At 41.9% G+C, this 22,318-nt stretch overlaps 1 protein-coding gene across 1 annotated transcript in view; it reads left to right on the top strand.

The window, feature by feature from the left end:
* PDE11A (phosphodiesterase 11A) overlaps nt 1-22,318 on the top strand; it is a 407,012-nt gene that overhangs the window by 336,111 nt on the left and 48,583 nt on the right. Inside the window, exons 14-16 of the mRNA XM_061135538.1 lie at nt 683-773; nt 4,329-4,429; nt 18,212-18,289. Coding sequence (XP_060991521.1) covers nt 683-773; nt 4,329-4,429; nt 18,212-18,289 — 270 coding nt within the window. The remainder of the gene's footprint in view (nt 1-682; nt 774-4,328; nt 4,430-18,211; nt 18,290-22,318) is intronic.

Genomic DNA, 22,318 nt, shown 5'->3' on the forward strand with positions numbered 1-22,318 from the left:
GAAACTGATTCTCAAACAACCAAGTAATGACCCAAAGCTGTTACTGAGAGGTGACCTCTGACTCCAAGTCCAGGGAACTTTCTGGAGTTGGACACTGAGATATCATAGTGTGACCATAGGTTGGAAAACCATAGTTGAAGCTTGTCAACCTTACATGTAAAGTAGATTAAATGGGTTTTACATAGTATTCACAAGGTCTTTCCCATGGAATAGCAAATACACATAGTATATGACATTTGTCCTGGATACTCAGAAACTTTATAAGGTTTAGCTCATGAAGCCTACCCTGATCCCCAGAGCCAGGAATCATGTCTCTTGTCCTCAGAACACCGAGAGCTCTTTGACTGAACTGAAACACTTCCTATGGCATTTATATTGTGTGCTCTGTCCATTATTTTCCCTTAGGACCACATCTCATCTCCCTACTAGTCTGTACATTTCTTGGCAGCATGGACTGTCTTTTTCATGGTGGTATCACCCACTGTGTCTAGCCTAACACACAGCAGGTTCCCTAAAAGGTTTTACTTTATGGATTTGTGAACCCCACAAGTGATTACCTGAGAATGTATCTGCTCATGGTCCTTTGTAAAAACAGGAGCAGCAATGTGATCCTAAGAGCTGGTGTGGGGGAGGTCATTGATGCAGAAGGACCTTGGTCACTCACGCGTCTGTCCTCTTTCAGGAGCGGCTCTGCCCTGGCCCAACTCTACGGAACCTCTGCCACCTTAGAGCATCACCATTTCAACCATGCAGTGATGATCCTTCAGAGTGAGGTAAAAACCCAACATTCTGCTTCTCTCCTTGAAAGAAAACCAATGAAATGATGCTTCCTGCTTCTCTTTCTTTGCAAGGAGAAATACAGAGAATCAGAACTATTGGATTTCTTCTTGGTGGCTTTTAAAAAATTCTTTCAGATGCCTGACCAAGGACCTTGTTCAGATTCTTCCTGAACTAATTCATTTGGGTTTTCATTATTGGTTAGGGGGCTTTTCAGATTCATTTAGAGCAGACTGCCTACTGCTTATCACCAGAACATGGCTTTACATTTCTTCAGGGTACAGAAGTGCAGTAACAGACCCCAGAAGTGAGTGGCCCAACATCTCCATTTTGTGAAACCCATTTGAAAAGATGATGGAATCAGAAACAGGGTGAGAGAGTTACACTTTATTTACATAATTGAGAAACCTATAAAAAAGATACAAGAACTTAAAATTGCTGGTGGGACAATTTGGACATGAGAACTGCAACTAAACTTGAGACCCAAGCTGGGGGCCTTCTTTTGCTTCGTATGCATTGCGGGTGCTGGAAGTGGTCGGGTGCTGGAAGTGGTTGGTCTTTCATACTTTTAGCTCTCCACAGAGAAAAAGTAAAACCGCTAACTGACTCTAACTGAGGCATCTGAGTTTGAAATTGCCAAGAAAGGATCTGTTTAATTTTCTGCAGGCGTACAGACTTTTTTTTTTTTTTTTTTTTTTTTTTTGAGGCCAGGAAGGGATCATCTGTTCCCCATTATTTGTCAGTTCTCTAGCTGTGCCATTAATTATTATTATTATCATCATTAAGGCCCTGCTTCCCTGGAATAGCATCATTAAATATGGAGGTTTTTTTCCTCCAGCCTATCTTGAGAAAGCGTGTCTTTTGCAATATCACGAAAGCCTTCTTCGACCCCATAAAGGAGAGTCAGCACTCCGGAACCTGCCTGCAGCTGCGGAAGGCAGACCCGTCGGGGGAGATGGATTTTCAGTTGAGAATGAAACATCAGGGTCAGGCTCTCAGTAACTCTGACAGAAACCAGTGTCCCAGCACCCGTGGCTCTGGAATTCTTCTATGAAAGCCAGGTTTTAGCTGCGTGCAGAGGGGAATAGGAATGGGAGGAACTCGGGATCAGACTATCTTTTCTGTGCTGGTAATATGATGGGCTTACATCCCTGAGGCCAGACATTCACACCTTTGTAATAACTGATAATAAACAGGAGGTCACGTTTTCTCAGAAGGTCATTTGCTTGTGCAACAGAGCCCCACTAACTCAGAATTTGTCTTCATACAAGCAAAATTCATCAGCTGCCCTTTGTGCTGGGGTTCTCTATGAGCAACGCAGAATAGCAGTAATGGAACGAAGCGCTGCCTCCCCCTTCTCCCCATCCCCGTACTGCCCATCAGAAAGGCGAAAATGCAGATGTCGTTACCACCCCACTTTCCAAATGATGCAGAGGCATAGGGAGGTTAGATGACTTAAAGACAGTTGATCTAGATCTTTCTTCCTCCACATTTTTTTTTCCCCCATCAATACCACTCCTCCCTAAACAAGAAATAGAAGTAGTATTTCAGGGAGACTAATCTATTTTAGAGACCAAACCCTTGAGGCACCATAGAAGGCCAGTTTGTGTATAAATATACACTGATTACAAATTAACTTATAATTACTAAATCTGACCTGGCTAGCTTTGTCACTCTGTCAGCTATAAACTGTGTTAGTTAGTTACTGTATATCCTTTAAAGGTAGCAAAACTCACTCTCACAAAATAATCAACATTGTCAGATTCAGACCAGCTTCCTCCTGGTCTTCACAGTAGAGTTTACTATAATTTGCTCCTAATATCTCTGTTTCTTTCCCTGAGAAATGTTAGATGTGTGACTGGACCTAGGTGACTACTTTTCCAGAGCTCCCAACCATTTTTTCCCAGGCCCCAGTACACCAGCCTGTGACTGATCCAGGGGCAAGGCTCAGGCAAAGACACCTAGGCAGAATTATGGTGCGGCACTCCTTCAGTTATTTCTCTTCTTCCTAATGGCTGAATTAAGGGTCCAGAAGAGTTTGTTTGAAAATTATTATTAATATTGGACCTTGCCCCAGGTGGAACCAATATACTCTAGTCTTTAAGGGGTGATGGTTCACCTAATGAGATAAACTCAAGGGGGCAGGCGATCATCTGGTGCCTGGTACATAGTAATTTACTAATTGATATTCTGGCTCCCCAGAAGAATTAATTTACCTCTCACTGGAAAAAGCTCTCAGGCAATCACTTCACTGCCTTTCTTTTGCACCATCTTCTGGTTCCTGATACTCGGTTTAAAACTGGTCCAGTTCCCAGACCACCTGTTGGTGAGTTGGTATCTCATGCTAAGAAAACCTGATAAATGAAAAGTCCTGACTTTCAAAGCAAATTAAGTGAAGTGTCCGTCACTTTACAGAAGGACTTTTTCACTTGACTAAAAACACTATGGCACTGTCTAGTGTAGCTAAAACAAAGCTGGATGGGAAAAAAGTGTGCTTTTCAAAGGAATGGAGATACAGATGTATTTGTAGGTTGTTCTATGCAAAAGTCACTCTTTTAGAGTCCTCCTGTGCCAAGAGCAATATCTTATACTTTCTAGCTACTCAGCAATTACTGTACTATAATTATGTCACACACTTTATCCAGATGTATCTTCATCTAGCCTAACACAGCATTTCTCACCTTCATTAGTATTGTCACTTTTGGGTCAAGTAAGTCTTTGTTGTGGGGGCTGTTGGGCGCATTGCAGCATCCTTGGCCTCTGCCCACTAGATACCAGAAGCACCGTCCATCAGCGTGATAATCAAAGTGTCTCTAGGCACTGCCAGAAGTGCCCATTGTCAAAATCACCCCCATTTGCGTGCTTGCATGCTCAGTCGTGTCTGACTCTTTGCAGCCCTATTGACTGTAGCCCTCCAGGCTCCTCTGTCCATGGGATTTTCCAGGCAAGAATACTGGAATGGGTTGCCATTTCCTCCTCCAGAGCATCTTCCCAACCCAGGGATTGAACCCACGTCTCCTGTGGCTCCTGCAATGGCAGGTGGATTCTTTACCACTTGAGCCACCTGTGTACCACTGGTCTAATGTTTCTTCTCTTCCTTGAGTCATTTGTTGCAATAGCAACTACTTCCAAAATGCCTGCTTAAGTCTTTACTAGGGAGACTAGTCTGTATTCAGGGGTCAGAAAGTTTCCCAGAAGTTTTGTCGATTTCTCTGCTCAGTGGTCTCACAGGAAATGGGCAGTTAAATGGAGTTGTTGGCACAGTCATAGGCTTAGTAAGAGGAGTTCAAACACTTTCCAGTTTTCTCTTCGAAACTGGATGTAATAAAGTGTCCCTTGGTGGTCCTCCTCACCAGTGATTATGATTGTACTTCTGGCTTTGGTCTGTTTGCCAGGGAATCTGTTTGTATTTGCACAGATTGTCATTAAGCTTTTTAAAGAATTATTTTATCGTGTTTCTAGACTGTTTCTGAAAAAAAGTAGAAAAAACATGTAGTTGCCAAGCTCAGATGTAATGCTGTCTTCAGTGACTTTTTACTTTCTTGTTCCAGGGTCACAACATCTTTGCTAATTTGTCCTCCAAGGAATACAGTGACCTTATGCAGCTTTTGAAGCAGTCAATACTGGCAACAGACCTCACGCTGTACTTTGAGTAGGTATTGGCATTTGATCTATTTGACAAATGGATATCTAAAGTTTCATCCTGTAATTAACTTTCAGGTCCAAACTGGAGGTTGCCTGTTATTCTAACACTGATATCAATGTGTAAATGAGCTAAAGTTTTTGTCGTTGTTGTTTTTTTTTTTCCCTCATCTAAAAGAACCTCATTAGTGTGGTGTCTGTGAAACAAGACAGTCAGGACTACAATCACAAGATATATATTTTTCCTTCTGTTTTATGAGCCTTGTTTGGGACTACTGGCTGAAACTAAGTGATGGACATTTTTAGTTTAAAGACTGGCTAAGATTGCTATTTTATTTTTGGCCACTCCACAAACTAGGTGGAATCCAGTTCCCCAACCATGGATGGAACCTGTGCCCCTTGCAGTGGAAGTGTCGAGTCTTAACCACTGGACCACCAGGGAAGTCCCTAAGATTGCTATTGTAGACTATTACTAGTGCTTAGATCTCTAATGGCATTGATGATGCTAATGAAAAACTTGTGTTGCTGAAAGGATGACAAGAAATCCAAGCCTTCATTCTTTACCTCTCCTCTAGCTCTCTTTCTCAGAAAAGCCATCCTTCTTTTCCCCAAAAACTCAGGCTTCCACCTGAGCTGGTGATGCCATCCTGCTCATTTCCTGTGAAACCTGTTCCATCAGGAACCACTGCTTTTGGTGGCCTGGTCATCTCTTCCTTCACTGATATGCACAGTTTTCTCTGACCTTAAAGACCAAACAACTTTTCTTCCTTAAGAAATTCTTTGACCTGATCCCCCTGGCCTTTAATTGCCTTTCACTTTACTTTTCTTTTATTGCCTACCTTTTAAAATAAATGGAGCAGATGACTACTTTTATTTTCCTAGCACCTAGGTGCACTTGCAGACCAGCATCCACCTTCACATTCTGCCAACATTGTACTTTCAGAGGTCAGCAGAGACTTTCTTGTCCCCAGATTCAACGTCTTTTACTCATTCCTGATATTTTCTAGCTTCTTTGACACATCCGCAGGTTTACTGACTTCTTATTGTCAATGTCTATCTTCTTTTTTTCCCCAACATGCGCCTAACTTCCTCTCTCCTTTTCTGGATCTCTTATAGCTTTTTCTTCTCCTTGCTTCTATGTATGAGTTCCAGTTCTTCTTTCTCTGCTCACTCTCCTGGCCTGAACTCTACATTACCTCTATAGAGGCATAGGGAAGACCCCAAAACTCTTCATTCTAACCCTCTTTCACATTCTAGACATGAGTCTCCAACTCGCATCTCAAAAGGCTTCAGTGGCCTCATTGCTTTCAAAGGAACCTCTAACCTTGGTTCATGTTTCAAGGTTCTCCCGCCATAATCTGCCCCCAACCATTTTGCATTCTTATCTCTCACTTCTCTCCTACATGATTTGTGCTTCAACTAGACTGGTCTAATGTTACCCTTTGTGTTTTGTTTTTCAGAAAAGATAAGTCTTTTTTTATTAGTTAACTGCATGTTACCCTTTAAAAGCAGCTTATGCAGTGCCCCTTGTTCTCCAGCCCTATCACTGTTCCTCCACTTCCCCATCTGGCTGAACTATTTCCTACCACCTTTCCTAGGAGGCCTATGTCATTCCGTTCAGATCTTACGGTGCTTGGCATGGCGTCAGTGAGAATCAGCTTCAGTTATAAGGGACAGGAAACCCAAAATCACAGTAGCTTACTTCTTTGTCATGTCAAAGAAGTCTGGACATAAGCAACCTGCAGTTGGTAGAGTAGTTCCATTGTCATCAGGGACCCAGGCTTCTTTATCTTTCTGTGTGGCCACATTCAACACCTGGTTTCCACCTTAGCCCAAGGTAGCTGCCCATGTTCTAGGCACAAGGTCCCCATTCCAGCTATCAGAAAGAAGAAAGGAACAAAAAAGAAAGGAGCCAAAGGTAATGCAAGTTATTTCTTAAAAGCATTTTCTGGAAACTTCACGTAACGATTCCACCTACATTTCATTGGCCATCCCTAGGTTAGGATAGGAAGGCTTTGTGTTGGGTAATTACATGCCATGCTAAAGTCTAGGAGTTCTATTACTAAGAAAGAAAGGCAAGAGAGATATTGGAGTAGACAGCTGACAATCTGTGTCACAGGTATTTCTTGTTGGCCTCTGGTGAATGGGTTATGACATGGCAGAGAGGAAAGAGTAGAGGCTTTGGGATGATACTGATCTAGATTTAAGTCTCATTCTGGCATTCTAGTTAAACCTGGTTTACTGAGCCCAAGTGTCTATGTTTTCTCCCTTTTGAAACACCACTTGAACAGCACCAGATAAATTTAAAAGCAAAAGCAAATCTACAAGGAGAAAGGGAGAGGACACACCACAGTTGAGAAGAGGTGTCAGTGTGTTTGTGGAGAATGAAGGCCGACTGATGAGGGTCGGGTGTTCTGGCAGAGTGGCGTGGAAAGCAGGAAGACTCTGAGGAGTGCGCTGTAGGCCCTGCAGAGCCTCACCTGGGGCTCAGAGACAAAAAGCACCATGAAAAGAGAAATGTGATGCTCACAGCTTAAGATGAGGAAATAACTGGAAAGTCAGTTTTCAGGACACTCAGAGCCCATGAAGTCCTCCACCAAAGTAGCCAGAACTCCCTCTCCTCTATCCCTAGAGAAGGCCAGAAGTTTATCCTCTGGAGTGATGAAAGAAAGTGCTCTGGACTGAGCAAAGCTCAAGGTGGGGATGGGACGCAGAAGTCAGAAGAGGGAATGAAGTAAAATGGATTGAAAACTCGAGCCCACAGCCCAGTCAGCCAGCGGCCAGAATCCATAAGCCACATATCCAGGTTCCTCAGATTCAGCAAATGGAAGTACAAGAAGTTAAATTTGAATTTCAGATAAACAGTGAATAGCTTTTTAGTATAAATGTGTCCCATGCACTGTGTGGGGGACATACATATAGATTTCCTGCTTAGCCTTTTAATGTCATTCTATTACACACAGACACCAAGGACCACAGAACATTTTATGAAAACCTCCCATGTGAAACAGGGCTTCCTAGGTGGCACAGTGGTAAAGAATTGGCCTGCCGATGTAGGAGACGTGGGTTCAATCCCTGGGTTGGGAAGATCCCCGGAAGGAGAAAAAGGCAACCCACTCCAGTATTCTTGCCTATTCTTGCCTGGAAAATTCCATGGACAGAGGAGCCTGGCAGGCTACAGTTCATGGGGTCACAAAGAACTGGACATGACTTAGCAACTGAGCACACATGCGCGCCCATATGAAAAGCAGAGGCCAAAACAAAATAAACAGAATTAAGAGAAAACAGGGGGAAGAAGAAAACAAAAACCCAAAACTCTCGTCAGTATCGTTAGAGAGCTAAAACATCGTCTCCAGGAAATAAGAACAAGATGCTTTAAAAAGTAATAGGAGCAGCTGTAGAAGAAGAAAGAGCTTTTGGAAATTAAAAGCATGATGGCCAAATTAGGAATCGCACGAAAGCATTGAGAAACACAGTCAAAGGACAGTAAAGCAGAAAAATGAAAAACACTGCTTTATTTCATCATACGCTTTCTAGTGCTGTTTCATTTGTTAACTGTGTGTATGTATTACTTTTATAAATATACATTTTAATTAATTTTAAAAATAATTTTAAAAGTAAAAGCCCAGCTCTGCCACTAGATAGCTGTGTGTCATCAAATTACTTACCTCTCTGATCCTGTTTTCTTCTTGTGTAAAATAGAGATGATAGTACCTACTTTATCTGTCTTGTAAATGTCTTATGTCTTGTAAAGATCTTGTATGTCTCATAAATGGTGGCATCTACAACCTCATTTGCTTTATAGACTATTTATTTTGCATGTTTTGTGGCCTTCGTTTTGACTTAAGTATCATGATGTTCCTTTTTTTTTTTTTTCTTCTGAATTGATACTCCTGGATTGGTTGCTTATGGAAACCTGTATATCTTTAATATTTTTATTTCCCATGTCTGATACTTGCAGGGTTTTATGTTATTTTTCTCAAAGGAGAAGCATTTGCCAAACCAAGTTTCCAAGTATCTTCTAAGGGAGAAAAAATGTCAGCAGTAGGAGTCCATTCATCAAGGCCTGTTAGGGACGTGATGAATCGCTGAGTGATGCAGTCAAAGAAGTTGGTGGCACTTGTTTGCTCATTACTCTGCTCTTATCTTAATGCTACAGCCCCTGCTAATGTTTGCTGACTCCAAAGAAGCTGGCTTGTTCTCTTTCTGTGAGTGTTATTGTGTTTTGAGGCTCTGAATAGCTGCTCATTCTATAATCTAGACCTTCAGGAGGCTGATTCACTTGCCTGTCTAAAGTTGCATTAAAGTATTGCATATTTTTAGGCAAGACAACTCCTTGGGTTAATGAAGGGGAAAGCAGTTACTACAAACTATCTCCCAGTTACTTTTATTTCACAGAGATAGAGTTGTGGAATTGAAAGGACTGTTAGCAATGATGTCATCCAACTCATCGCCTCGATTTTGTAGATCAGGCACTAAGTTTGTAGGTTAATTAGTGTAGCTTGGCTCACATAAGTAACTTGTGGATAAGCTGGAACCTCCTCCTCTGGTTTTGGGGCTTTTCCACAAACTGTATTCTTTCTCTAAAGGAAGAATCAAGTACTTGTCGTTTAAGTTGGGGATGCATTACACATGGAAATATTGACCTTCCCAGGTGTACATGAACCGGTTTAATATGAAAATCAGCATGAGTTCCCTCCTCTCTCCCAAAGCAGAGCCAGAGACAAGAGCTTGCTTGCACATCGTCTAGTTGTGGGATGGCCTTGTACACTTTCTAGAAGTTTGGATTTTGCTTGGTTCTTCTGTCCTGGCTACTTAACTCTAAAGCCTTGATACAGTTGAGGCCAACCAGAAAGGAAGTTCACTGCTTTCCTCCCCTAAGAAGGGGCAAGTCACTCTAGAAGGGGTCAAGGTGGGCAGGGAGAAGATCCAGGCCTTTGGGGGCAGGGGCTGAGGGTTATGACTCATTCCTAGTGGCAGGATATCCTGCCATGTGCCAATGTGCCAATAGAGAACAATGTAAAATTCCTGGAAATATGGAATTATTTTAAAAGCAACCACAAAACCATGTAAATTCAATTTCTAATGGCTTTGGATATGCTCAAGATCCTATTACTACAAATGATGGGTGAAAGCAGAATTCACAAGTTTAAACAAACAAACAAACAAACAAAAATCAAACAAAACCTCAGTGTGAATTTCTAGGCTTCACGACCTTAAGTCTGGGGGTTAATTCTTCAGTCTGATTTTCCACCTCACTGAAAACATTTTCCAGTTACCACTGAGTGGTTTTCTGAAATTGATTTCTGTGCCTATTTCTGAGTCCCTGCAGTGAATAGAGCTTTCATAATTAAATAGTAATTTCAGCATCTCAAGCAGGAATTAGATATCCCCCATTGGTTACCAGCCATGTAGCTTTGAGAGAGTCACTTACTTAATCTCTCTTTGCCTTAGTTTCCTTGTCAGCAACATAGGGACAGGTCCTTCACCCATACTGATCTCCTGGAGTCCTGATGGTGGCCAAAGGAGATTATCTATGTGAAAGATGATGAAAATTTAAGTAATCTAAATAATTTAAATTTGATAACACTGACAATTTTAAGTACCTTATAAAGAAAACAATCATTCAACCAGAAAGGTTAATGAAATTTGGACCATAAAAGATAGTACTTGTTGGGGCAGACAGAGAGAAATCCAAAATTACAAGCATTAAAACTTCGAGATGTCACAGTTGTCCTGGACTGACTGTCTGCCTGTAAGTTAACAAAGATGACCTTGCATATTCCACAATTAGTGGAAACAGTACCTAAAATTCCCTGAGTGCTCACTTGGGAGTTTGATATACACATTATTCTGTTTAGCACTTACAGGGATTCTGTCAGAGCAGGTACTACTGTTGACCCCATCATACACACGAGGAAACTGCGGTTGGGAGAAAGTCAGTGTATTGCTCACCGTGTTGAGTGGTAAAGCTGAGATTGGAACCAAGTATTTGGATTCCAAAATGTCTTTAACTACTCTGCCGTTCTCTCTGCAGTTCTGTAACTGTTAGTTTAAGAGAACCAGAGGGGAAACCGAGGCCACTCCTGAGAACATTTGGGCACCAAACGCAGGAGTGGCACCAGTTCCAAACCCAGTAGATATCAAGCAGGTGTGATTCAGCTGTAGGTGCCACCAGCAGGTTGGGATGGGCTGAGACTCCAGGTGAGTGTTGCCCAGGAGACTCACCCGTGGCGCTGAGACGGTTCCTCGTCTCAGGGTTCCTCGTCTGTAGCTGAGCTAAACTGGGACACAATAGAGGTTGGTCCTTCTTTAGCTTTAATACAGTCATGAAAGGTGTTCCTTTAGGGTAGCAGGAGCAGTGTAGCAGTCATCCCCAGGAGGCTGTGACCACAGAATGCTGTATCCCTCATCTCAGGTGCCTGCGGCTCCTGCCCTGCACTGTCCTAGGATTACAGTATCTTCTTGTATCACCTTTAGAATGGGAGCTCTGTGAATGCAGACATCTTCCTCTGTAGCTCACTCTTGGAACCCCACACCTGACCCACTGCCTGACATAATAAAGTTTCAAAATTTTAACTCTCTGATATTGAATTGTTGTATCAACCTGCAAGGTAAATATTGTTATCCCCATCTTCTAGATAAGGATACCTAGGCTTAGAGAGAGTACGTGATTTGCCCAAAGTCATCAAGGTTTCTTTGCCCATATCTCCATGCCACATTGCCTCAGATCACTATTTAAATACAGAATTATCCAAGAATTCAGATTTTATATACTCATTTGGGTGCTTAATGCTTTTCCGGTTGGCTTTCTAAATTAATCAGACTAATCTTCAAGTTGAAAATTTTTCACTTCCCTTTGTGCTCTGCAAACATTCATCAGCAATTACAGAAAACGCCCAGTCTAATGGTTTCTTTGTCTCTGTCTTTCCAAAAGGATGCAAAAAGGAGCATTTCTAAAAGCATCTGATGATGACAACAAAATGTACCAAATTAGCTTAGATTGTTAGGAGTTATAGTTTGATCATCCTTCTAAAAAATCAGACTAATATCTAGAACAATTTATTTTATAAAACACAGTAAGAACCCTGCAAATATTTCTACTGCTATGCAGATGGGAATATTCATTCATTCTTCATTCAACAAATGTTAAAGCTCAACCATGTTCAATGTTTTCAACTCCACAGTTGCCTGCACTTAACTAGTCCCTTATTGGAAAGGAAGAGGATAAATGAATGCATAGTGAGGTGTAATGATTACAGAGCTTAGCCCATTGTTCTTTCGCAAACATTCTTATATTTTAACAGAGCTGATTAATTAACCCACGGAAATTACTCTAATGGTAGAACAACAGACATAGTGACAGGTTAATGGAAGAAATATTTTGGTACTTTCTGATGAACATCAAAGCATTTTAGATCTATTCATCTTCATGAGTGAGTGAAAAAAGCAGACTTCTCCAGGCCAGAATACTGGAGTGGGTAGCCATTCCCTTCTCCAGGATTCATCCTCATATCTCCATCCATATGATACTGCAACTGAATAAAACATGAGAAATTTATCCAGTAGCACTTACTGATGCCTTCTTTATGCCAGACACTGTGCTAGTTGCTGGGGATGCACAGAGAGAGAAGATATCATTCTTACCTGCAAGGACTCAGAGCCCAGTGTGAGAGTGAGAAAAACAGTAATACCCCACCTTGGGGAGTGCTACATGCGTGCATGCTCAGTTGCTCGGTCATGTCCAACTTTTTGTGACCCTGTGGACTATAGTCCGCCAGGTTCCTCTGTCCATGGGATTTCTCAGGCAAGAATACTGGAGTGGGCTGCCATTTCCTCCTCCAGGGGATCTTTCCAACCCAGGGATCAAACCCACATCTCTTGTGTTTCCTGCACTGGGAGGCGGTTTCTTTACCACTATACCACCTGGGAAGCCACATAAATGCAGGGACAACTAGGGCACGCACCATCCAGCAACCCCTTGAATCTCTTCTTGGCCTGGAGATTATAGATCAACCGAACTCACGTGTAGGGTCCTGTATTGTCTTAATTTTCTGCCGTTATCAATACTGAGAGTTGTTCTGGTCTTTCCGTTTCTTGCATTTGCCAGTTTCATTTGTGCTGTCAACAACAGCACAGACTTTAATGGATAATTTTATTCAGGTATTAATGCTCACTGGCCCTTGTGCTATCAGTGCTAGTCTAACGCAGGGACACAATTCACTTTCAAAGTGAAACATATAACTTTTTTTTTCCTTTAGTCATAATTACCGGGATTAACATCTGCCTACTAATTTATTATTCCTCTGTGGTGCTTTTATGCCCCAAATCCAGAAATCTCTCCAGAATCTGCCTTTAGGAATCAACTGCAGATGTATGGTGTGCCTGTTGATTGAGCTGTAAGAACACTGAGAGAGGAGACTCCTACTCTCCTGTACCCATTTTACCCTGTCCCCTGCCACCCTGTCTAATAATTCTGGAGTTGAAATTGCCACCTTGACAGTAAAAATCTTCCTAACATTCAAAGACTTTTAGTAGATTCAGAACAGTTAGATAAATGGATAAAGAATATGTGTACATACTTATATAGAGAGTTACAGAACATTACAAAAAATATTCCCAATTAAAATATACACAGGATTGGTGATTTCTCAGTTTACAAACAAAAGGTGCCTTGCAGATAAATTAGAAACAAGAAAGACTTTCAATGTAGTGATGGGTGACTGGTAACCAATCTTTAGAATTATTTCTGAGGGTAATTTTACCAGTTCTGTTCAAAGGATGCTTTTTTAAAGACTGCTATTTTTCTGAGTGGAACATATGTCAGGAGAGCAGGATAAAAGCCTAATAAAAACATATCTGATTATAAATGAGATTTTCCAGTAAGTTGCTTTTCACTAGCCGAGGTATTTGCCATTGTCCTTGAAAACCAAGGTTGGCAATGATCTGCTTGAAAAGTTAATGATATAGTTCCTCATGACAGAGGCGTCTGGATCCAGGGAGTATTATAACTTTGTGGATTTTCAAATGTTCATTTTAGCAGTCTCAGGTTTTTAAAAGCGCTCCTAACAGTTTCATATATGTTGATTTTGACTCTGTATAGTCTAGACACAAATAGATGCTAAAAGGGGCAACAGTATGGACCAGTTCTTTTCTCAAAAGTACAGTGAATTTCACATTATTGCTTTGTCATGGGTATCACTAAGGAGGAGGTCAGAACTACCACCAAAGCCGAGGACTACGAGTCTGGTCTGGGCCACGCACAGCTCTGGGGAGCATCTCCTTGTTGATAGAAACCGCTGCTGGTTCAGTAGAGCAGCCTGTGATGCTGCCACATCTCTGTCCAGACACTCACAGCAGGCAAGGCTATTCTGCCCCCAAGGCTCATGCCACCCACAGTTTATAAAGATTATCACACAGGCCACAGCTGGGAAGCTGGGGGCCTGGAATCTACCTAGATTTATTCATAACTGCCCTGGGATCCTGGGGAAATCACTTCACCTTCCTTCACCTTGAGTTTCCTGACCTATAAATCAGAGAATTACAGCAGCCTTTTTCAAAGGTTACATATGCCCCTAACAATCTATATTTATAAAGAAAACTCAAATTAAACATAGGAATGATTCTATGACCTAGCAATTTTGCTATACATTAGTATATGAAGTGAAGCGGAAGTGTTAGTCATTCAGTCGCGTCTGACTCTCTGCAACCCCATGGGGTAGCCTGTCAGGCTCATCTGTCCATGGAATTCTCCAGGCAAGAATACTAGACTGGGTTGCCATTTCTTTCTCCAGGGGATCTTCCCAACCGAGGGATCAAACCCACGTCCCCTGCCCTGCAGGCAGATTCTTTACTATCCGAGCCACCAGGGAAGGCCCTTTGCTGCTTGGGGCAACTGTTATTCCAAAAGCTTGTGTTGTGTCCCAGCTCTGACACTCACCAGCGAGGGCCAGTATACCCAATGCTTCTGAGCTTAATAACAGGAGCTAATCCTTACTGAACAGCTACTGTGTCAGGCACTCTGCCAAGTCTTTTACGTAAATCCTCCCACCAACCCTAACTACCCAAAGTCAGTCATGTGGTTAGTAAATGACAGAACCCAGGAAGTCTGCCTGGAACAGTAAGGACCCAGCTGGTGATGGGGACTCCAGACAAGAAACAGGGGAGCCAGTAGCACTCAGCATCTTGTCCTTTGTCCCCCAAACTACAATGAGTCAGACTAAGTGTCCAAGATGCTACTCTGATTTCCACGATAAATGCCATGGTAAAATTTTCCAAAGTGTATTCTTTAAAACACCAGTGCTATGGGATTCTGTGGTCAAGTTGAATAGGCTTTTCTATCTCAGTGTTTTGTAGAGCCTACAAAAGGCTAATGTGGGTGGTGAATATTCAAGAATCACAGGAAGCATTTCTCAAACCCACTTGGCCAGAGCACCCCCTTTACATGCAGCACCTCCTAAGACTAGCATTTTGTGGGGTGCGCATTGGGAAGCAGTGTTACACAATCCTTTAAAGAGCCCCTCATTCGGTTCAGTTCAGTTCAGTTCAGTCGCTCAGTCGTGTCCGACTCTTTGCGACCCGATGAATTGCAGCACGCCAGGCCTCCCTGTCCATCACCAACTCCCGGAGTTTACTCAAACACATGCCCATCGAGTCGGTGATGCCATCCAGCCATCTCATCCTCTGTCGTCCCCTTCTCCTCCTGCCCCCAATCCCTCCCAGCATCACGGTCTTTTCCAATGAGTCAACTGAGGTGGCCAAAGTATTGGAGTTTCAGCTTCAACATCAGTCCTTCCAATGAGCACCCAGGACTGATCTGCTTTAGGATGGACTGGCTGGATCTCCTTGCAGTCCAAGGGACTCTCAAGAGTCTTCTCCAACACCACAGTTCAAAAGCATCAATTCATCGGCACTCAGCTTTCTTCAAAGTCCAACTCTCACATCCATGCATGACCACTGGAAAAACCATAGCCTTGACTAGACAGACTTTTGTTGGCAAAGTAATGTCTCTGCTTTTTAACATGCTATCTAGGGTGGTCACAACTTTCCTTCCAAGGAGTAAGTGTCTTTTAATTTCATGGCTGCAATCACCATCTGCAGTGATTTTGGAGCCCAAAAAAATAAAGTCTGACACTGTTTCCACTTTCTCCCCATCTATTTCCCAGGAAGTGATGGGACCAGATGCCATGATCTTAGTTTTCTGAATGTTGAGCTTTAAGCCAACTTTTTCACTCTCCTCTTTCACTTTCATGAAGAGGCTCTTTAGTTCCTCTTTACTTTCTGCCATAAGGGTGGTGTCATCTGCATATCTGTGATTATTGATATTTCTCCCAACAATCTTGATTCCAGCTTGTGCATCAGCTAGCCCAGCATTTCTCATGATGTACTCTGCATAGAAGTTAAATAAGCAGGGTGACAATATACAGCCTTGATGTGCTCCTTTTCCTATTTGGAACCAGTCTGTTGTTCCATGCCCAGTTCTAACTGTTGCTTCCTGACCTGCATACAGGTTTCTCAAGAGGCAGGTCAGGTGGTCTGGCATTCCCATCTCCTCCAGAATTTTCCAAAGTTTATTGTGATCCACACAGTCAAAGGCTTTGGCATACTCAATAAAGCAGAAATAGATGTTTTTCGGGAACTCTCTTGCTTTTTCGATGATCCAGCAGATGTTGGCAATTTGATCTCTGGTTCCTCTGCCTTTTCTAAAACCAGCTTGAGCATCTGGAAGTTCATGGTTCACATATTACTGAAGCCTGGCTTGGAGAATTTTGAGCATTACTTTACTAGCGTGTGAGATGAGTGCAATTGTGTGGTAGTTTGAGCATTCTTTGGGATTGCCTTTCTTAGGGATTGTAATGAAAACGGACCTTTTCCAGTCCTGTGGCCACTGCTGAGTTTTCCAAATTTGCTGGCATATAGCATGTAGCACTTTAACAGCATCATCCTTTAGGATTTGAAATAGCTCAACTGGAATTCCATCACCTCCACTAGCTTTGTTCTTACTGATGCTTTCTAAGGCCCACTTGACTTCACATTCCAGGATGTCTGGCTCTAGGTGAGTGCTCACACCATCGTGATTATCTGGATCGTGAGGATCTTTTTTGTACAGTTCTTCTGTGTATTCTTGCCATCTCTTCTTAATATCTTCTACTTCTGTTAGGTCCCTACCATTTCTGTCCTTTATTGAGGCCATCTTTGCATGAAATGTTCCCTTGGTATCTCTAATTTTCTTGAAGAGATATCTAGTCTTTCCCATTCTGTTGTTTTCCTCTATTTCTTTGCATTGATCGCTGAGGAAGGCTTTCTTATCTCTCCTTGCTATTCTTTGGAACTCTGCATTCAAATGGGAATATCTTTCCTTTTCTCCTTTGCTTTTCACTTCTCTTCTTTTCACAGCTATTTGTAAGGCCTCCTCAGACAACCATTTGCCTTTTTGCATTTTTTTTCCATGGGGATGGTCTTGATCCCTGTCTCCTGTACAATGTCACGAACCTCCGTCCATAGTTCATCAGGCACTCTGTCTATCAGATCTAGTCTCTTAAATCTATTTCTCACTTCCACTGTATAGTCATAAGGAATTTGACTTAGGTCATACCTGAATGGTCTAGTGGTTTCCCCTACTTTCTTCAGTTTAAGTCTGAATTTAGCAATAAGGAGTTCATGATTTGAGCCACAGTCAGCTCCCAGTCTTGTTTTTGCTGACTGTATAGAGCTTCTCCATCTTTGGCTGCAAAGAATATAATCAATCTGAATTTGGTGTTGACCATCTGGTGATGTCCATGTGTAGAGTCTTCTCTTGTGTTGTTGGAAGAGGGTGTTTGCTATGACCAGTGCGTTCTCTTGGCAGAACTCTATTAGCCTTTGCCCTGCTTCATTCTGTACTCTATTAGGAAGTGCCAAAAATGTGAGACCTTGGGAAATGATTCTTAAAGAACCAAAATGGTGATGTCTTTTTTTCCTTTCTCATTATAAAAATGAAAAATCATAAGACTAGATTAAACAAAAGTTTTGAAAGTAGGAGTGGCAATCCTATTTTCACAACTTGAGAAGGTTCCCTTCTTTTCTTTTCCATATACACACATCTCTAAATGCATTTCCACATGCTTGTGTATCCGGCACTTAAAATGTGCTGACACTAATGCTAAACACATTGCTTGTCATCTCACTTAATCCTCACAATAACTCTGAGCCAGCAAATAGGACCCTCGAGTTAGAGATTAGGAAATTGAGGTTCAGAGGGTTTAAGTGACTTTCCAAAGTTGCACAGCAAGGAAGTGACTGAGCTGTGGTTTAAACACAGTTATTTCTGACTCCATAGCCTATGTGTTAAAGCCCCAAAATGATGAAATGGTTACTTTTTAACCTCTACAAAAGTATTTGTTCTGAATTTACTACCAGGGGGTTTATATTATCTTGGATGATCATACAGCTCAGTTCTACATTGAATGATAAAAGAACATTCTGGAACTGTTCCCACTTTTTATGTGTCCTTGCCTCCCTTCTCTGACTTTTTCAGTAAGAGTCACAAGGCTTCACAGCAAGTAATCCCAAATGCGGGACCACACTGATTTCTGTTTTATGGCTTGATAATCTCTTCTGTTGTAAATACATTTGGAAATGATTGTGGCTTTTTGTCAAAGCCTCAACAGTTTTTAAAAAGTGGTTTATTTTGATAGCACTTTAGCCTTATGATTTCAAATATTAAATTACTTGGTTGAGGTGGTCTTATATTTTCCCATAAATGTGTTTATATCACCACACAGACTGAGAATTTTCATTTGATTTCATGCAGGAGGAGAACAGAATTCTTCGAACTTGTCAGTAAAGGAGAATATGATTGGAACATCAAAAACCATCGTGATATATTTCGGTAAGAAAAAGCTCTTGTTTGTGTATTTATTCAGTATTTGAAGATTTACCGATGCCTTTTTGACAATGCTAAGAGTGCACAAGTGATGTTTAAAGTAACAAACCTTAGCTTACATTCAAAACATTCAGAAACTAGTTGAATAATTAGAGAAAAGATAGAGAATATGTCTTTTCATCTTCTGATTTATTTTATATTGCCTGCTCTCCATACATTTGCCTTCAAAATTAGAAGATGTTTGAACTGGTCGTGTTTCAGGAGGCATGCAAATTGCGTTGGAGATGGGATTTTTGAACCTTGGAAAACAGTTACACAGAACAAAGGCAAGTGGAGAGTTAAGTTTGGGGTGTTTTGTTTTTAGAGACAGTAGGCATTTTAGATGGAAAACCAATCAAAAGAGTTTTGTGCTTGGGATAAAGGAATCTGTTCTAGACTTTTCATGGGACTTCTTCTCAGTAGTTTAGGAAAGACAGCAGCAAAATCTCATTTTTCCTCCGCATGTCTTCACCAGTTTTCCCCATTGCAGCCACTCCAGCTGGGCAGGCACTGTTCCTCTTTGCCTCATGCCCCATCCTTCCACTGTCCTCACCTCACCCAGCCTCAGACTTAGCGCCTTAGTCCTGTTCCACAGCTGTTTAGTGTTTCTGGGAAAGCTTGTGAGGCCAGGATTCTGGGTTGAGTGCATCTGCTCCACAGCTGGGCACCCACTGCAAACACCCCCGGGGACCCTACCCCAGCCCCCAACCTCTGCCTGCATCTTAGCACGCAGAGCCTGCCTGCCCCTTGCCTCCACAGCTGACCCCCTGCTCACTGTCTCCCCAAAGGGCCCTCTCCTCCCCCTTCTCTGCGTTCATACTTCTCTCTGTTATCTTTTCAGATGACATTCTTGTTGTCCTTCCCGAGGTGGTACCCGGGGGCTCCTCTTGTCAACACCTCCATCTCAGCTTCCTATTCAAGTTTTCTATTCCAGGCCCTCCTCCCCCATTCCCCACCCCTGACCTCTGACCTTGCTGTGTCAATTTTACTCCTTTGGGCATTTTAAAAATCTGGCTTTTATTTTTTTCCCCAACATGACCTTTCTAGGCTAAAAAACATGCTTCCATCTCCTCCGTTAAAAAAAAAAAGTCATCCCTAAAGTCTGCCTTCTTCTTGAGGTCCAATCATAGTTTTCTCCTCTCCTTCAATCCCACAGTTCAGCCACACTCCTCTAACTTCGTACAAGGCAGTTTCTTTCTTTTTAGATCACTTACTTCCACAAGTAATGATAGGAATACATTTTTCTGTAACAAATCAGGACATCATAGACAAAGCCCCAGTTCCTGGGGTATCACTCCCAGTTCCCATTCTGCGCACAGTTCTGCTCTGTTTTTAATTCCTTGTTTATTTTCAGACTACTGTCAGAGCATTTCCATACATGTGTACCCATGGGAAACGTACTATTTAGCATCCATCTGTTTGTTTAACATATATTATATATTTACATATCAATCTGAACTAGCTTGTTCACTCAACTGTAAGCCTTGGAATTCCTTCCAAGTCCATAGCAGCAGCGTCTTTGATTGCTGCATAGTATTCCAAAGTGTATCTAGTATTTAGAGTAAATTCCTCGACTGAGGAATTTAGTTGCTAAAATGGGATTTCTGCACTTTTTGAAAGTCACCAGTCACCTCCCAGGGATCATGTCCTATGACCTTTGTTCTCTCCAGCTCCCTAGATCTCTTCACAGTCTGAACTGTGTTGGCCTTTCCTTCTTTAAACTCTCTGCTGCCTTGGCTTCTGCAAAGCCCATGCTCTTCTGAATTTTCTGGTATCTTCTGACTCTTCTTTCTCCTATTTGTCTTTGCCTTCCTTCTCCCTGTGTGTGTGTGTGTGTGTGTGTGTGTGTGTCTGACTTTTTGTGACCCTGTGGACTGCGGCCCTCCAGGCTTCTCTGTCCGTGGGATTTCCCAGGCAAGAGTACTGGAGTGGGTTGCCATTTCCTTCTCCAGGGGTCTTCCTGATTTCCTGCATTGCAGGCAGATTCTTTACTGTTTGAACCACAGGGAAACCTTCCTCCTCCTTACTACCCCCTAAATGTAATCACCCCTCAAGGAATTCTTCTCTTGTTCCTCAGCATCCTCACAAATTGTCCTACCAGAACCGCTGGGGTCTGGCCTCTCTCCAGAGCACAGCTCCTAAAATGCCAGTGCTTATTGTGTTTCCACATGAATGTTTTCCCACAGAGGTTTTCAAACTTTTCTGCAGGGAACCCTATATGTAAGAAAAAGCGTGTTTGGAGGCAAAGTACATAAAGCAGAGATGAAGTCTCCAGGAACGCTCCTTTCCCTCCAGCTCTGCACCCCCACCCCATTTCACAGCTGGACTCTGACCATGTGCATGTGAAGGAGGGGGTGGTCTGGGAAACACCATCCCAGCAAATTTTAAAATAGTAATAAAACCAACTAAAAGTTAGCCTGCTTTTTATCATCACCATGTGCCTGCAATCTAAACAATGTCAAGGATGAGACACTCATCCCAGAGAAAATTCTTTTGTTGGTATAAATTCTAAACAACCGCTGAGGTTACTGTTGAGTATCAAAATAATTGCTCTGAAAGCTTCAAATTAACACAGTATTACTCATCCTTTCATTGTGTATGGATTGTACACATGTAAGTTAATTCCCAAAACACCCAGTTTTCCCATCAGCCCTGACACAGGTGGACTCGGGATGCACTTTCAAGAGTAAGTTCCTAACGATTCAGAACCTTTTGGCCTCACTGCACATGCACTCCGCATGCAATTCTCCAACGTTTGGGAATGTCACCTTTCTGCTTTTAAGCAGTATATTCAGAATAAACAATGGTAGCGCGGTGATGGTAAATTAAAGCTAAAGAAACAGAACTTGAGTTACTTCCGTACTGTCCTTTTATGTTGGCCATTTGGGATCTGTATTTGTGTGTAAAATTTAAAGCAGTGAGACAGACTGTCGACTGCAAGCTGTCGTCTTTTTGTTTGGTAAGCATAAAATTCAGTTCATACATGTAATCTTTTACTGAATTGAAAATATCTTTTAAAATTAAAATGTCTTCCTTTTTAAAAAAATTACTGAAGTATAGTAATTTTTTAACTTACTGTATTTACTATGTTGCTGCGATTTACAATGTTGTGTCAGTTTCAGGTGTAACAGCAAAGTGAATCAGTTATATATATATATATATATATATATATATACACACACACACACACATACACACACACACACACACACACACACACACACACACACACACACACATACATATGCACTCTTTTTTAGGTTCTTTTCCCATATAGGTCATTACAGGGTCCTGAGTAGAGTTAACCTATGCTATACAGTAGGTCCATATTAGTTATCTATTTTATATATAGTACTGTGTATATGTCAATCCCAGTCTCCCAATTTATCCCCCCCCCACAAATATTTCTCTTTTTAGTTGCTAATGCTTTTAAAACTAGAGAACAAATCAAGAAAGTAATGATTATCTCAAGATAATTATTGAAGTAATTTTGGCATCTGGAGGAGAGTCATGGTAGCAGTCATGACTGCAAGTCTCAGACTCTCCAGGGTCACATGACCTCTGCTGACCCCATGGCGGGCATTCCTGACCTTCATTCCTGCAGCTGCACTAAGCAGATTGCACCATCTAACTGTAAATCAGATTAGAGTTATGCAGACATCAAGACACAAACAGTTGCTGCAAGCTCCCTCCCTCCTCTCTTATTCCAGAGATGGCCTTTTAAGTACAGAGACTGACTCTAAAAAATAAGATAAAACTGCCCATTCACCTCCTTCCATTCTTCCCTTGTAAGTGCTCACACTTATCCTTGTCTTTCCATCCCCGCCTTTCTTGGTTTTATGCCCTTTTAATTATGCTTTCCTGCCAGTCTCCCTGCTTCCACTCTCTCCTTCTTTAAACTATTCCCACATCTATTAATACCTTTTAATTAATAAGAGGTACTAAAGTCCTCTCCTTGAAGCTTTGACCAGGTCCCTCCTTAACTGAGCCCCCAAC

Source organism: Dama dama, chromosome 33, assembly GCF_033118175.1.
Source record: "Dama dama isolate Ldn47 chromosome 33, ASM3311817v1, whole genome shotgun sequence".
NCBI lineage: Eukaryota > Metazoa > Chordata > Mammalia > Artiodactyla > Cervidae > Dama > Dama dama.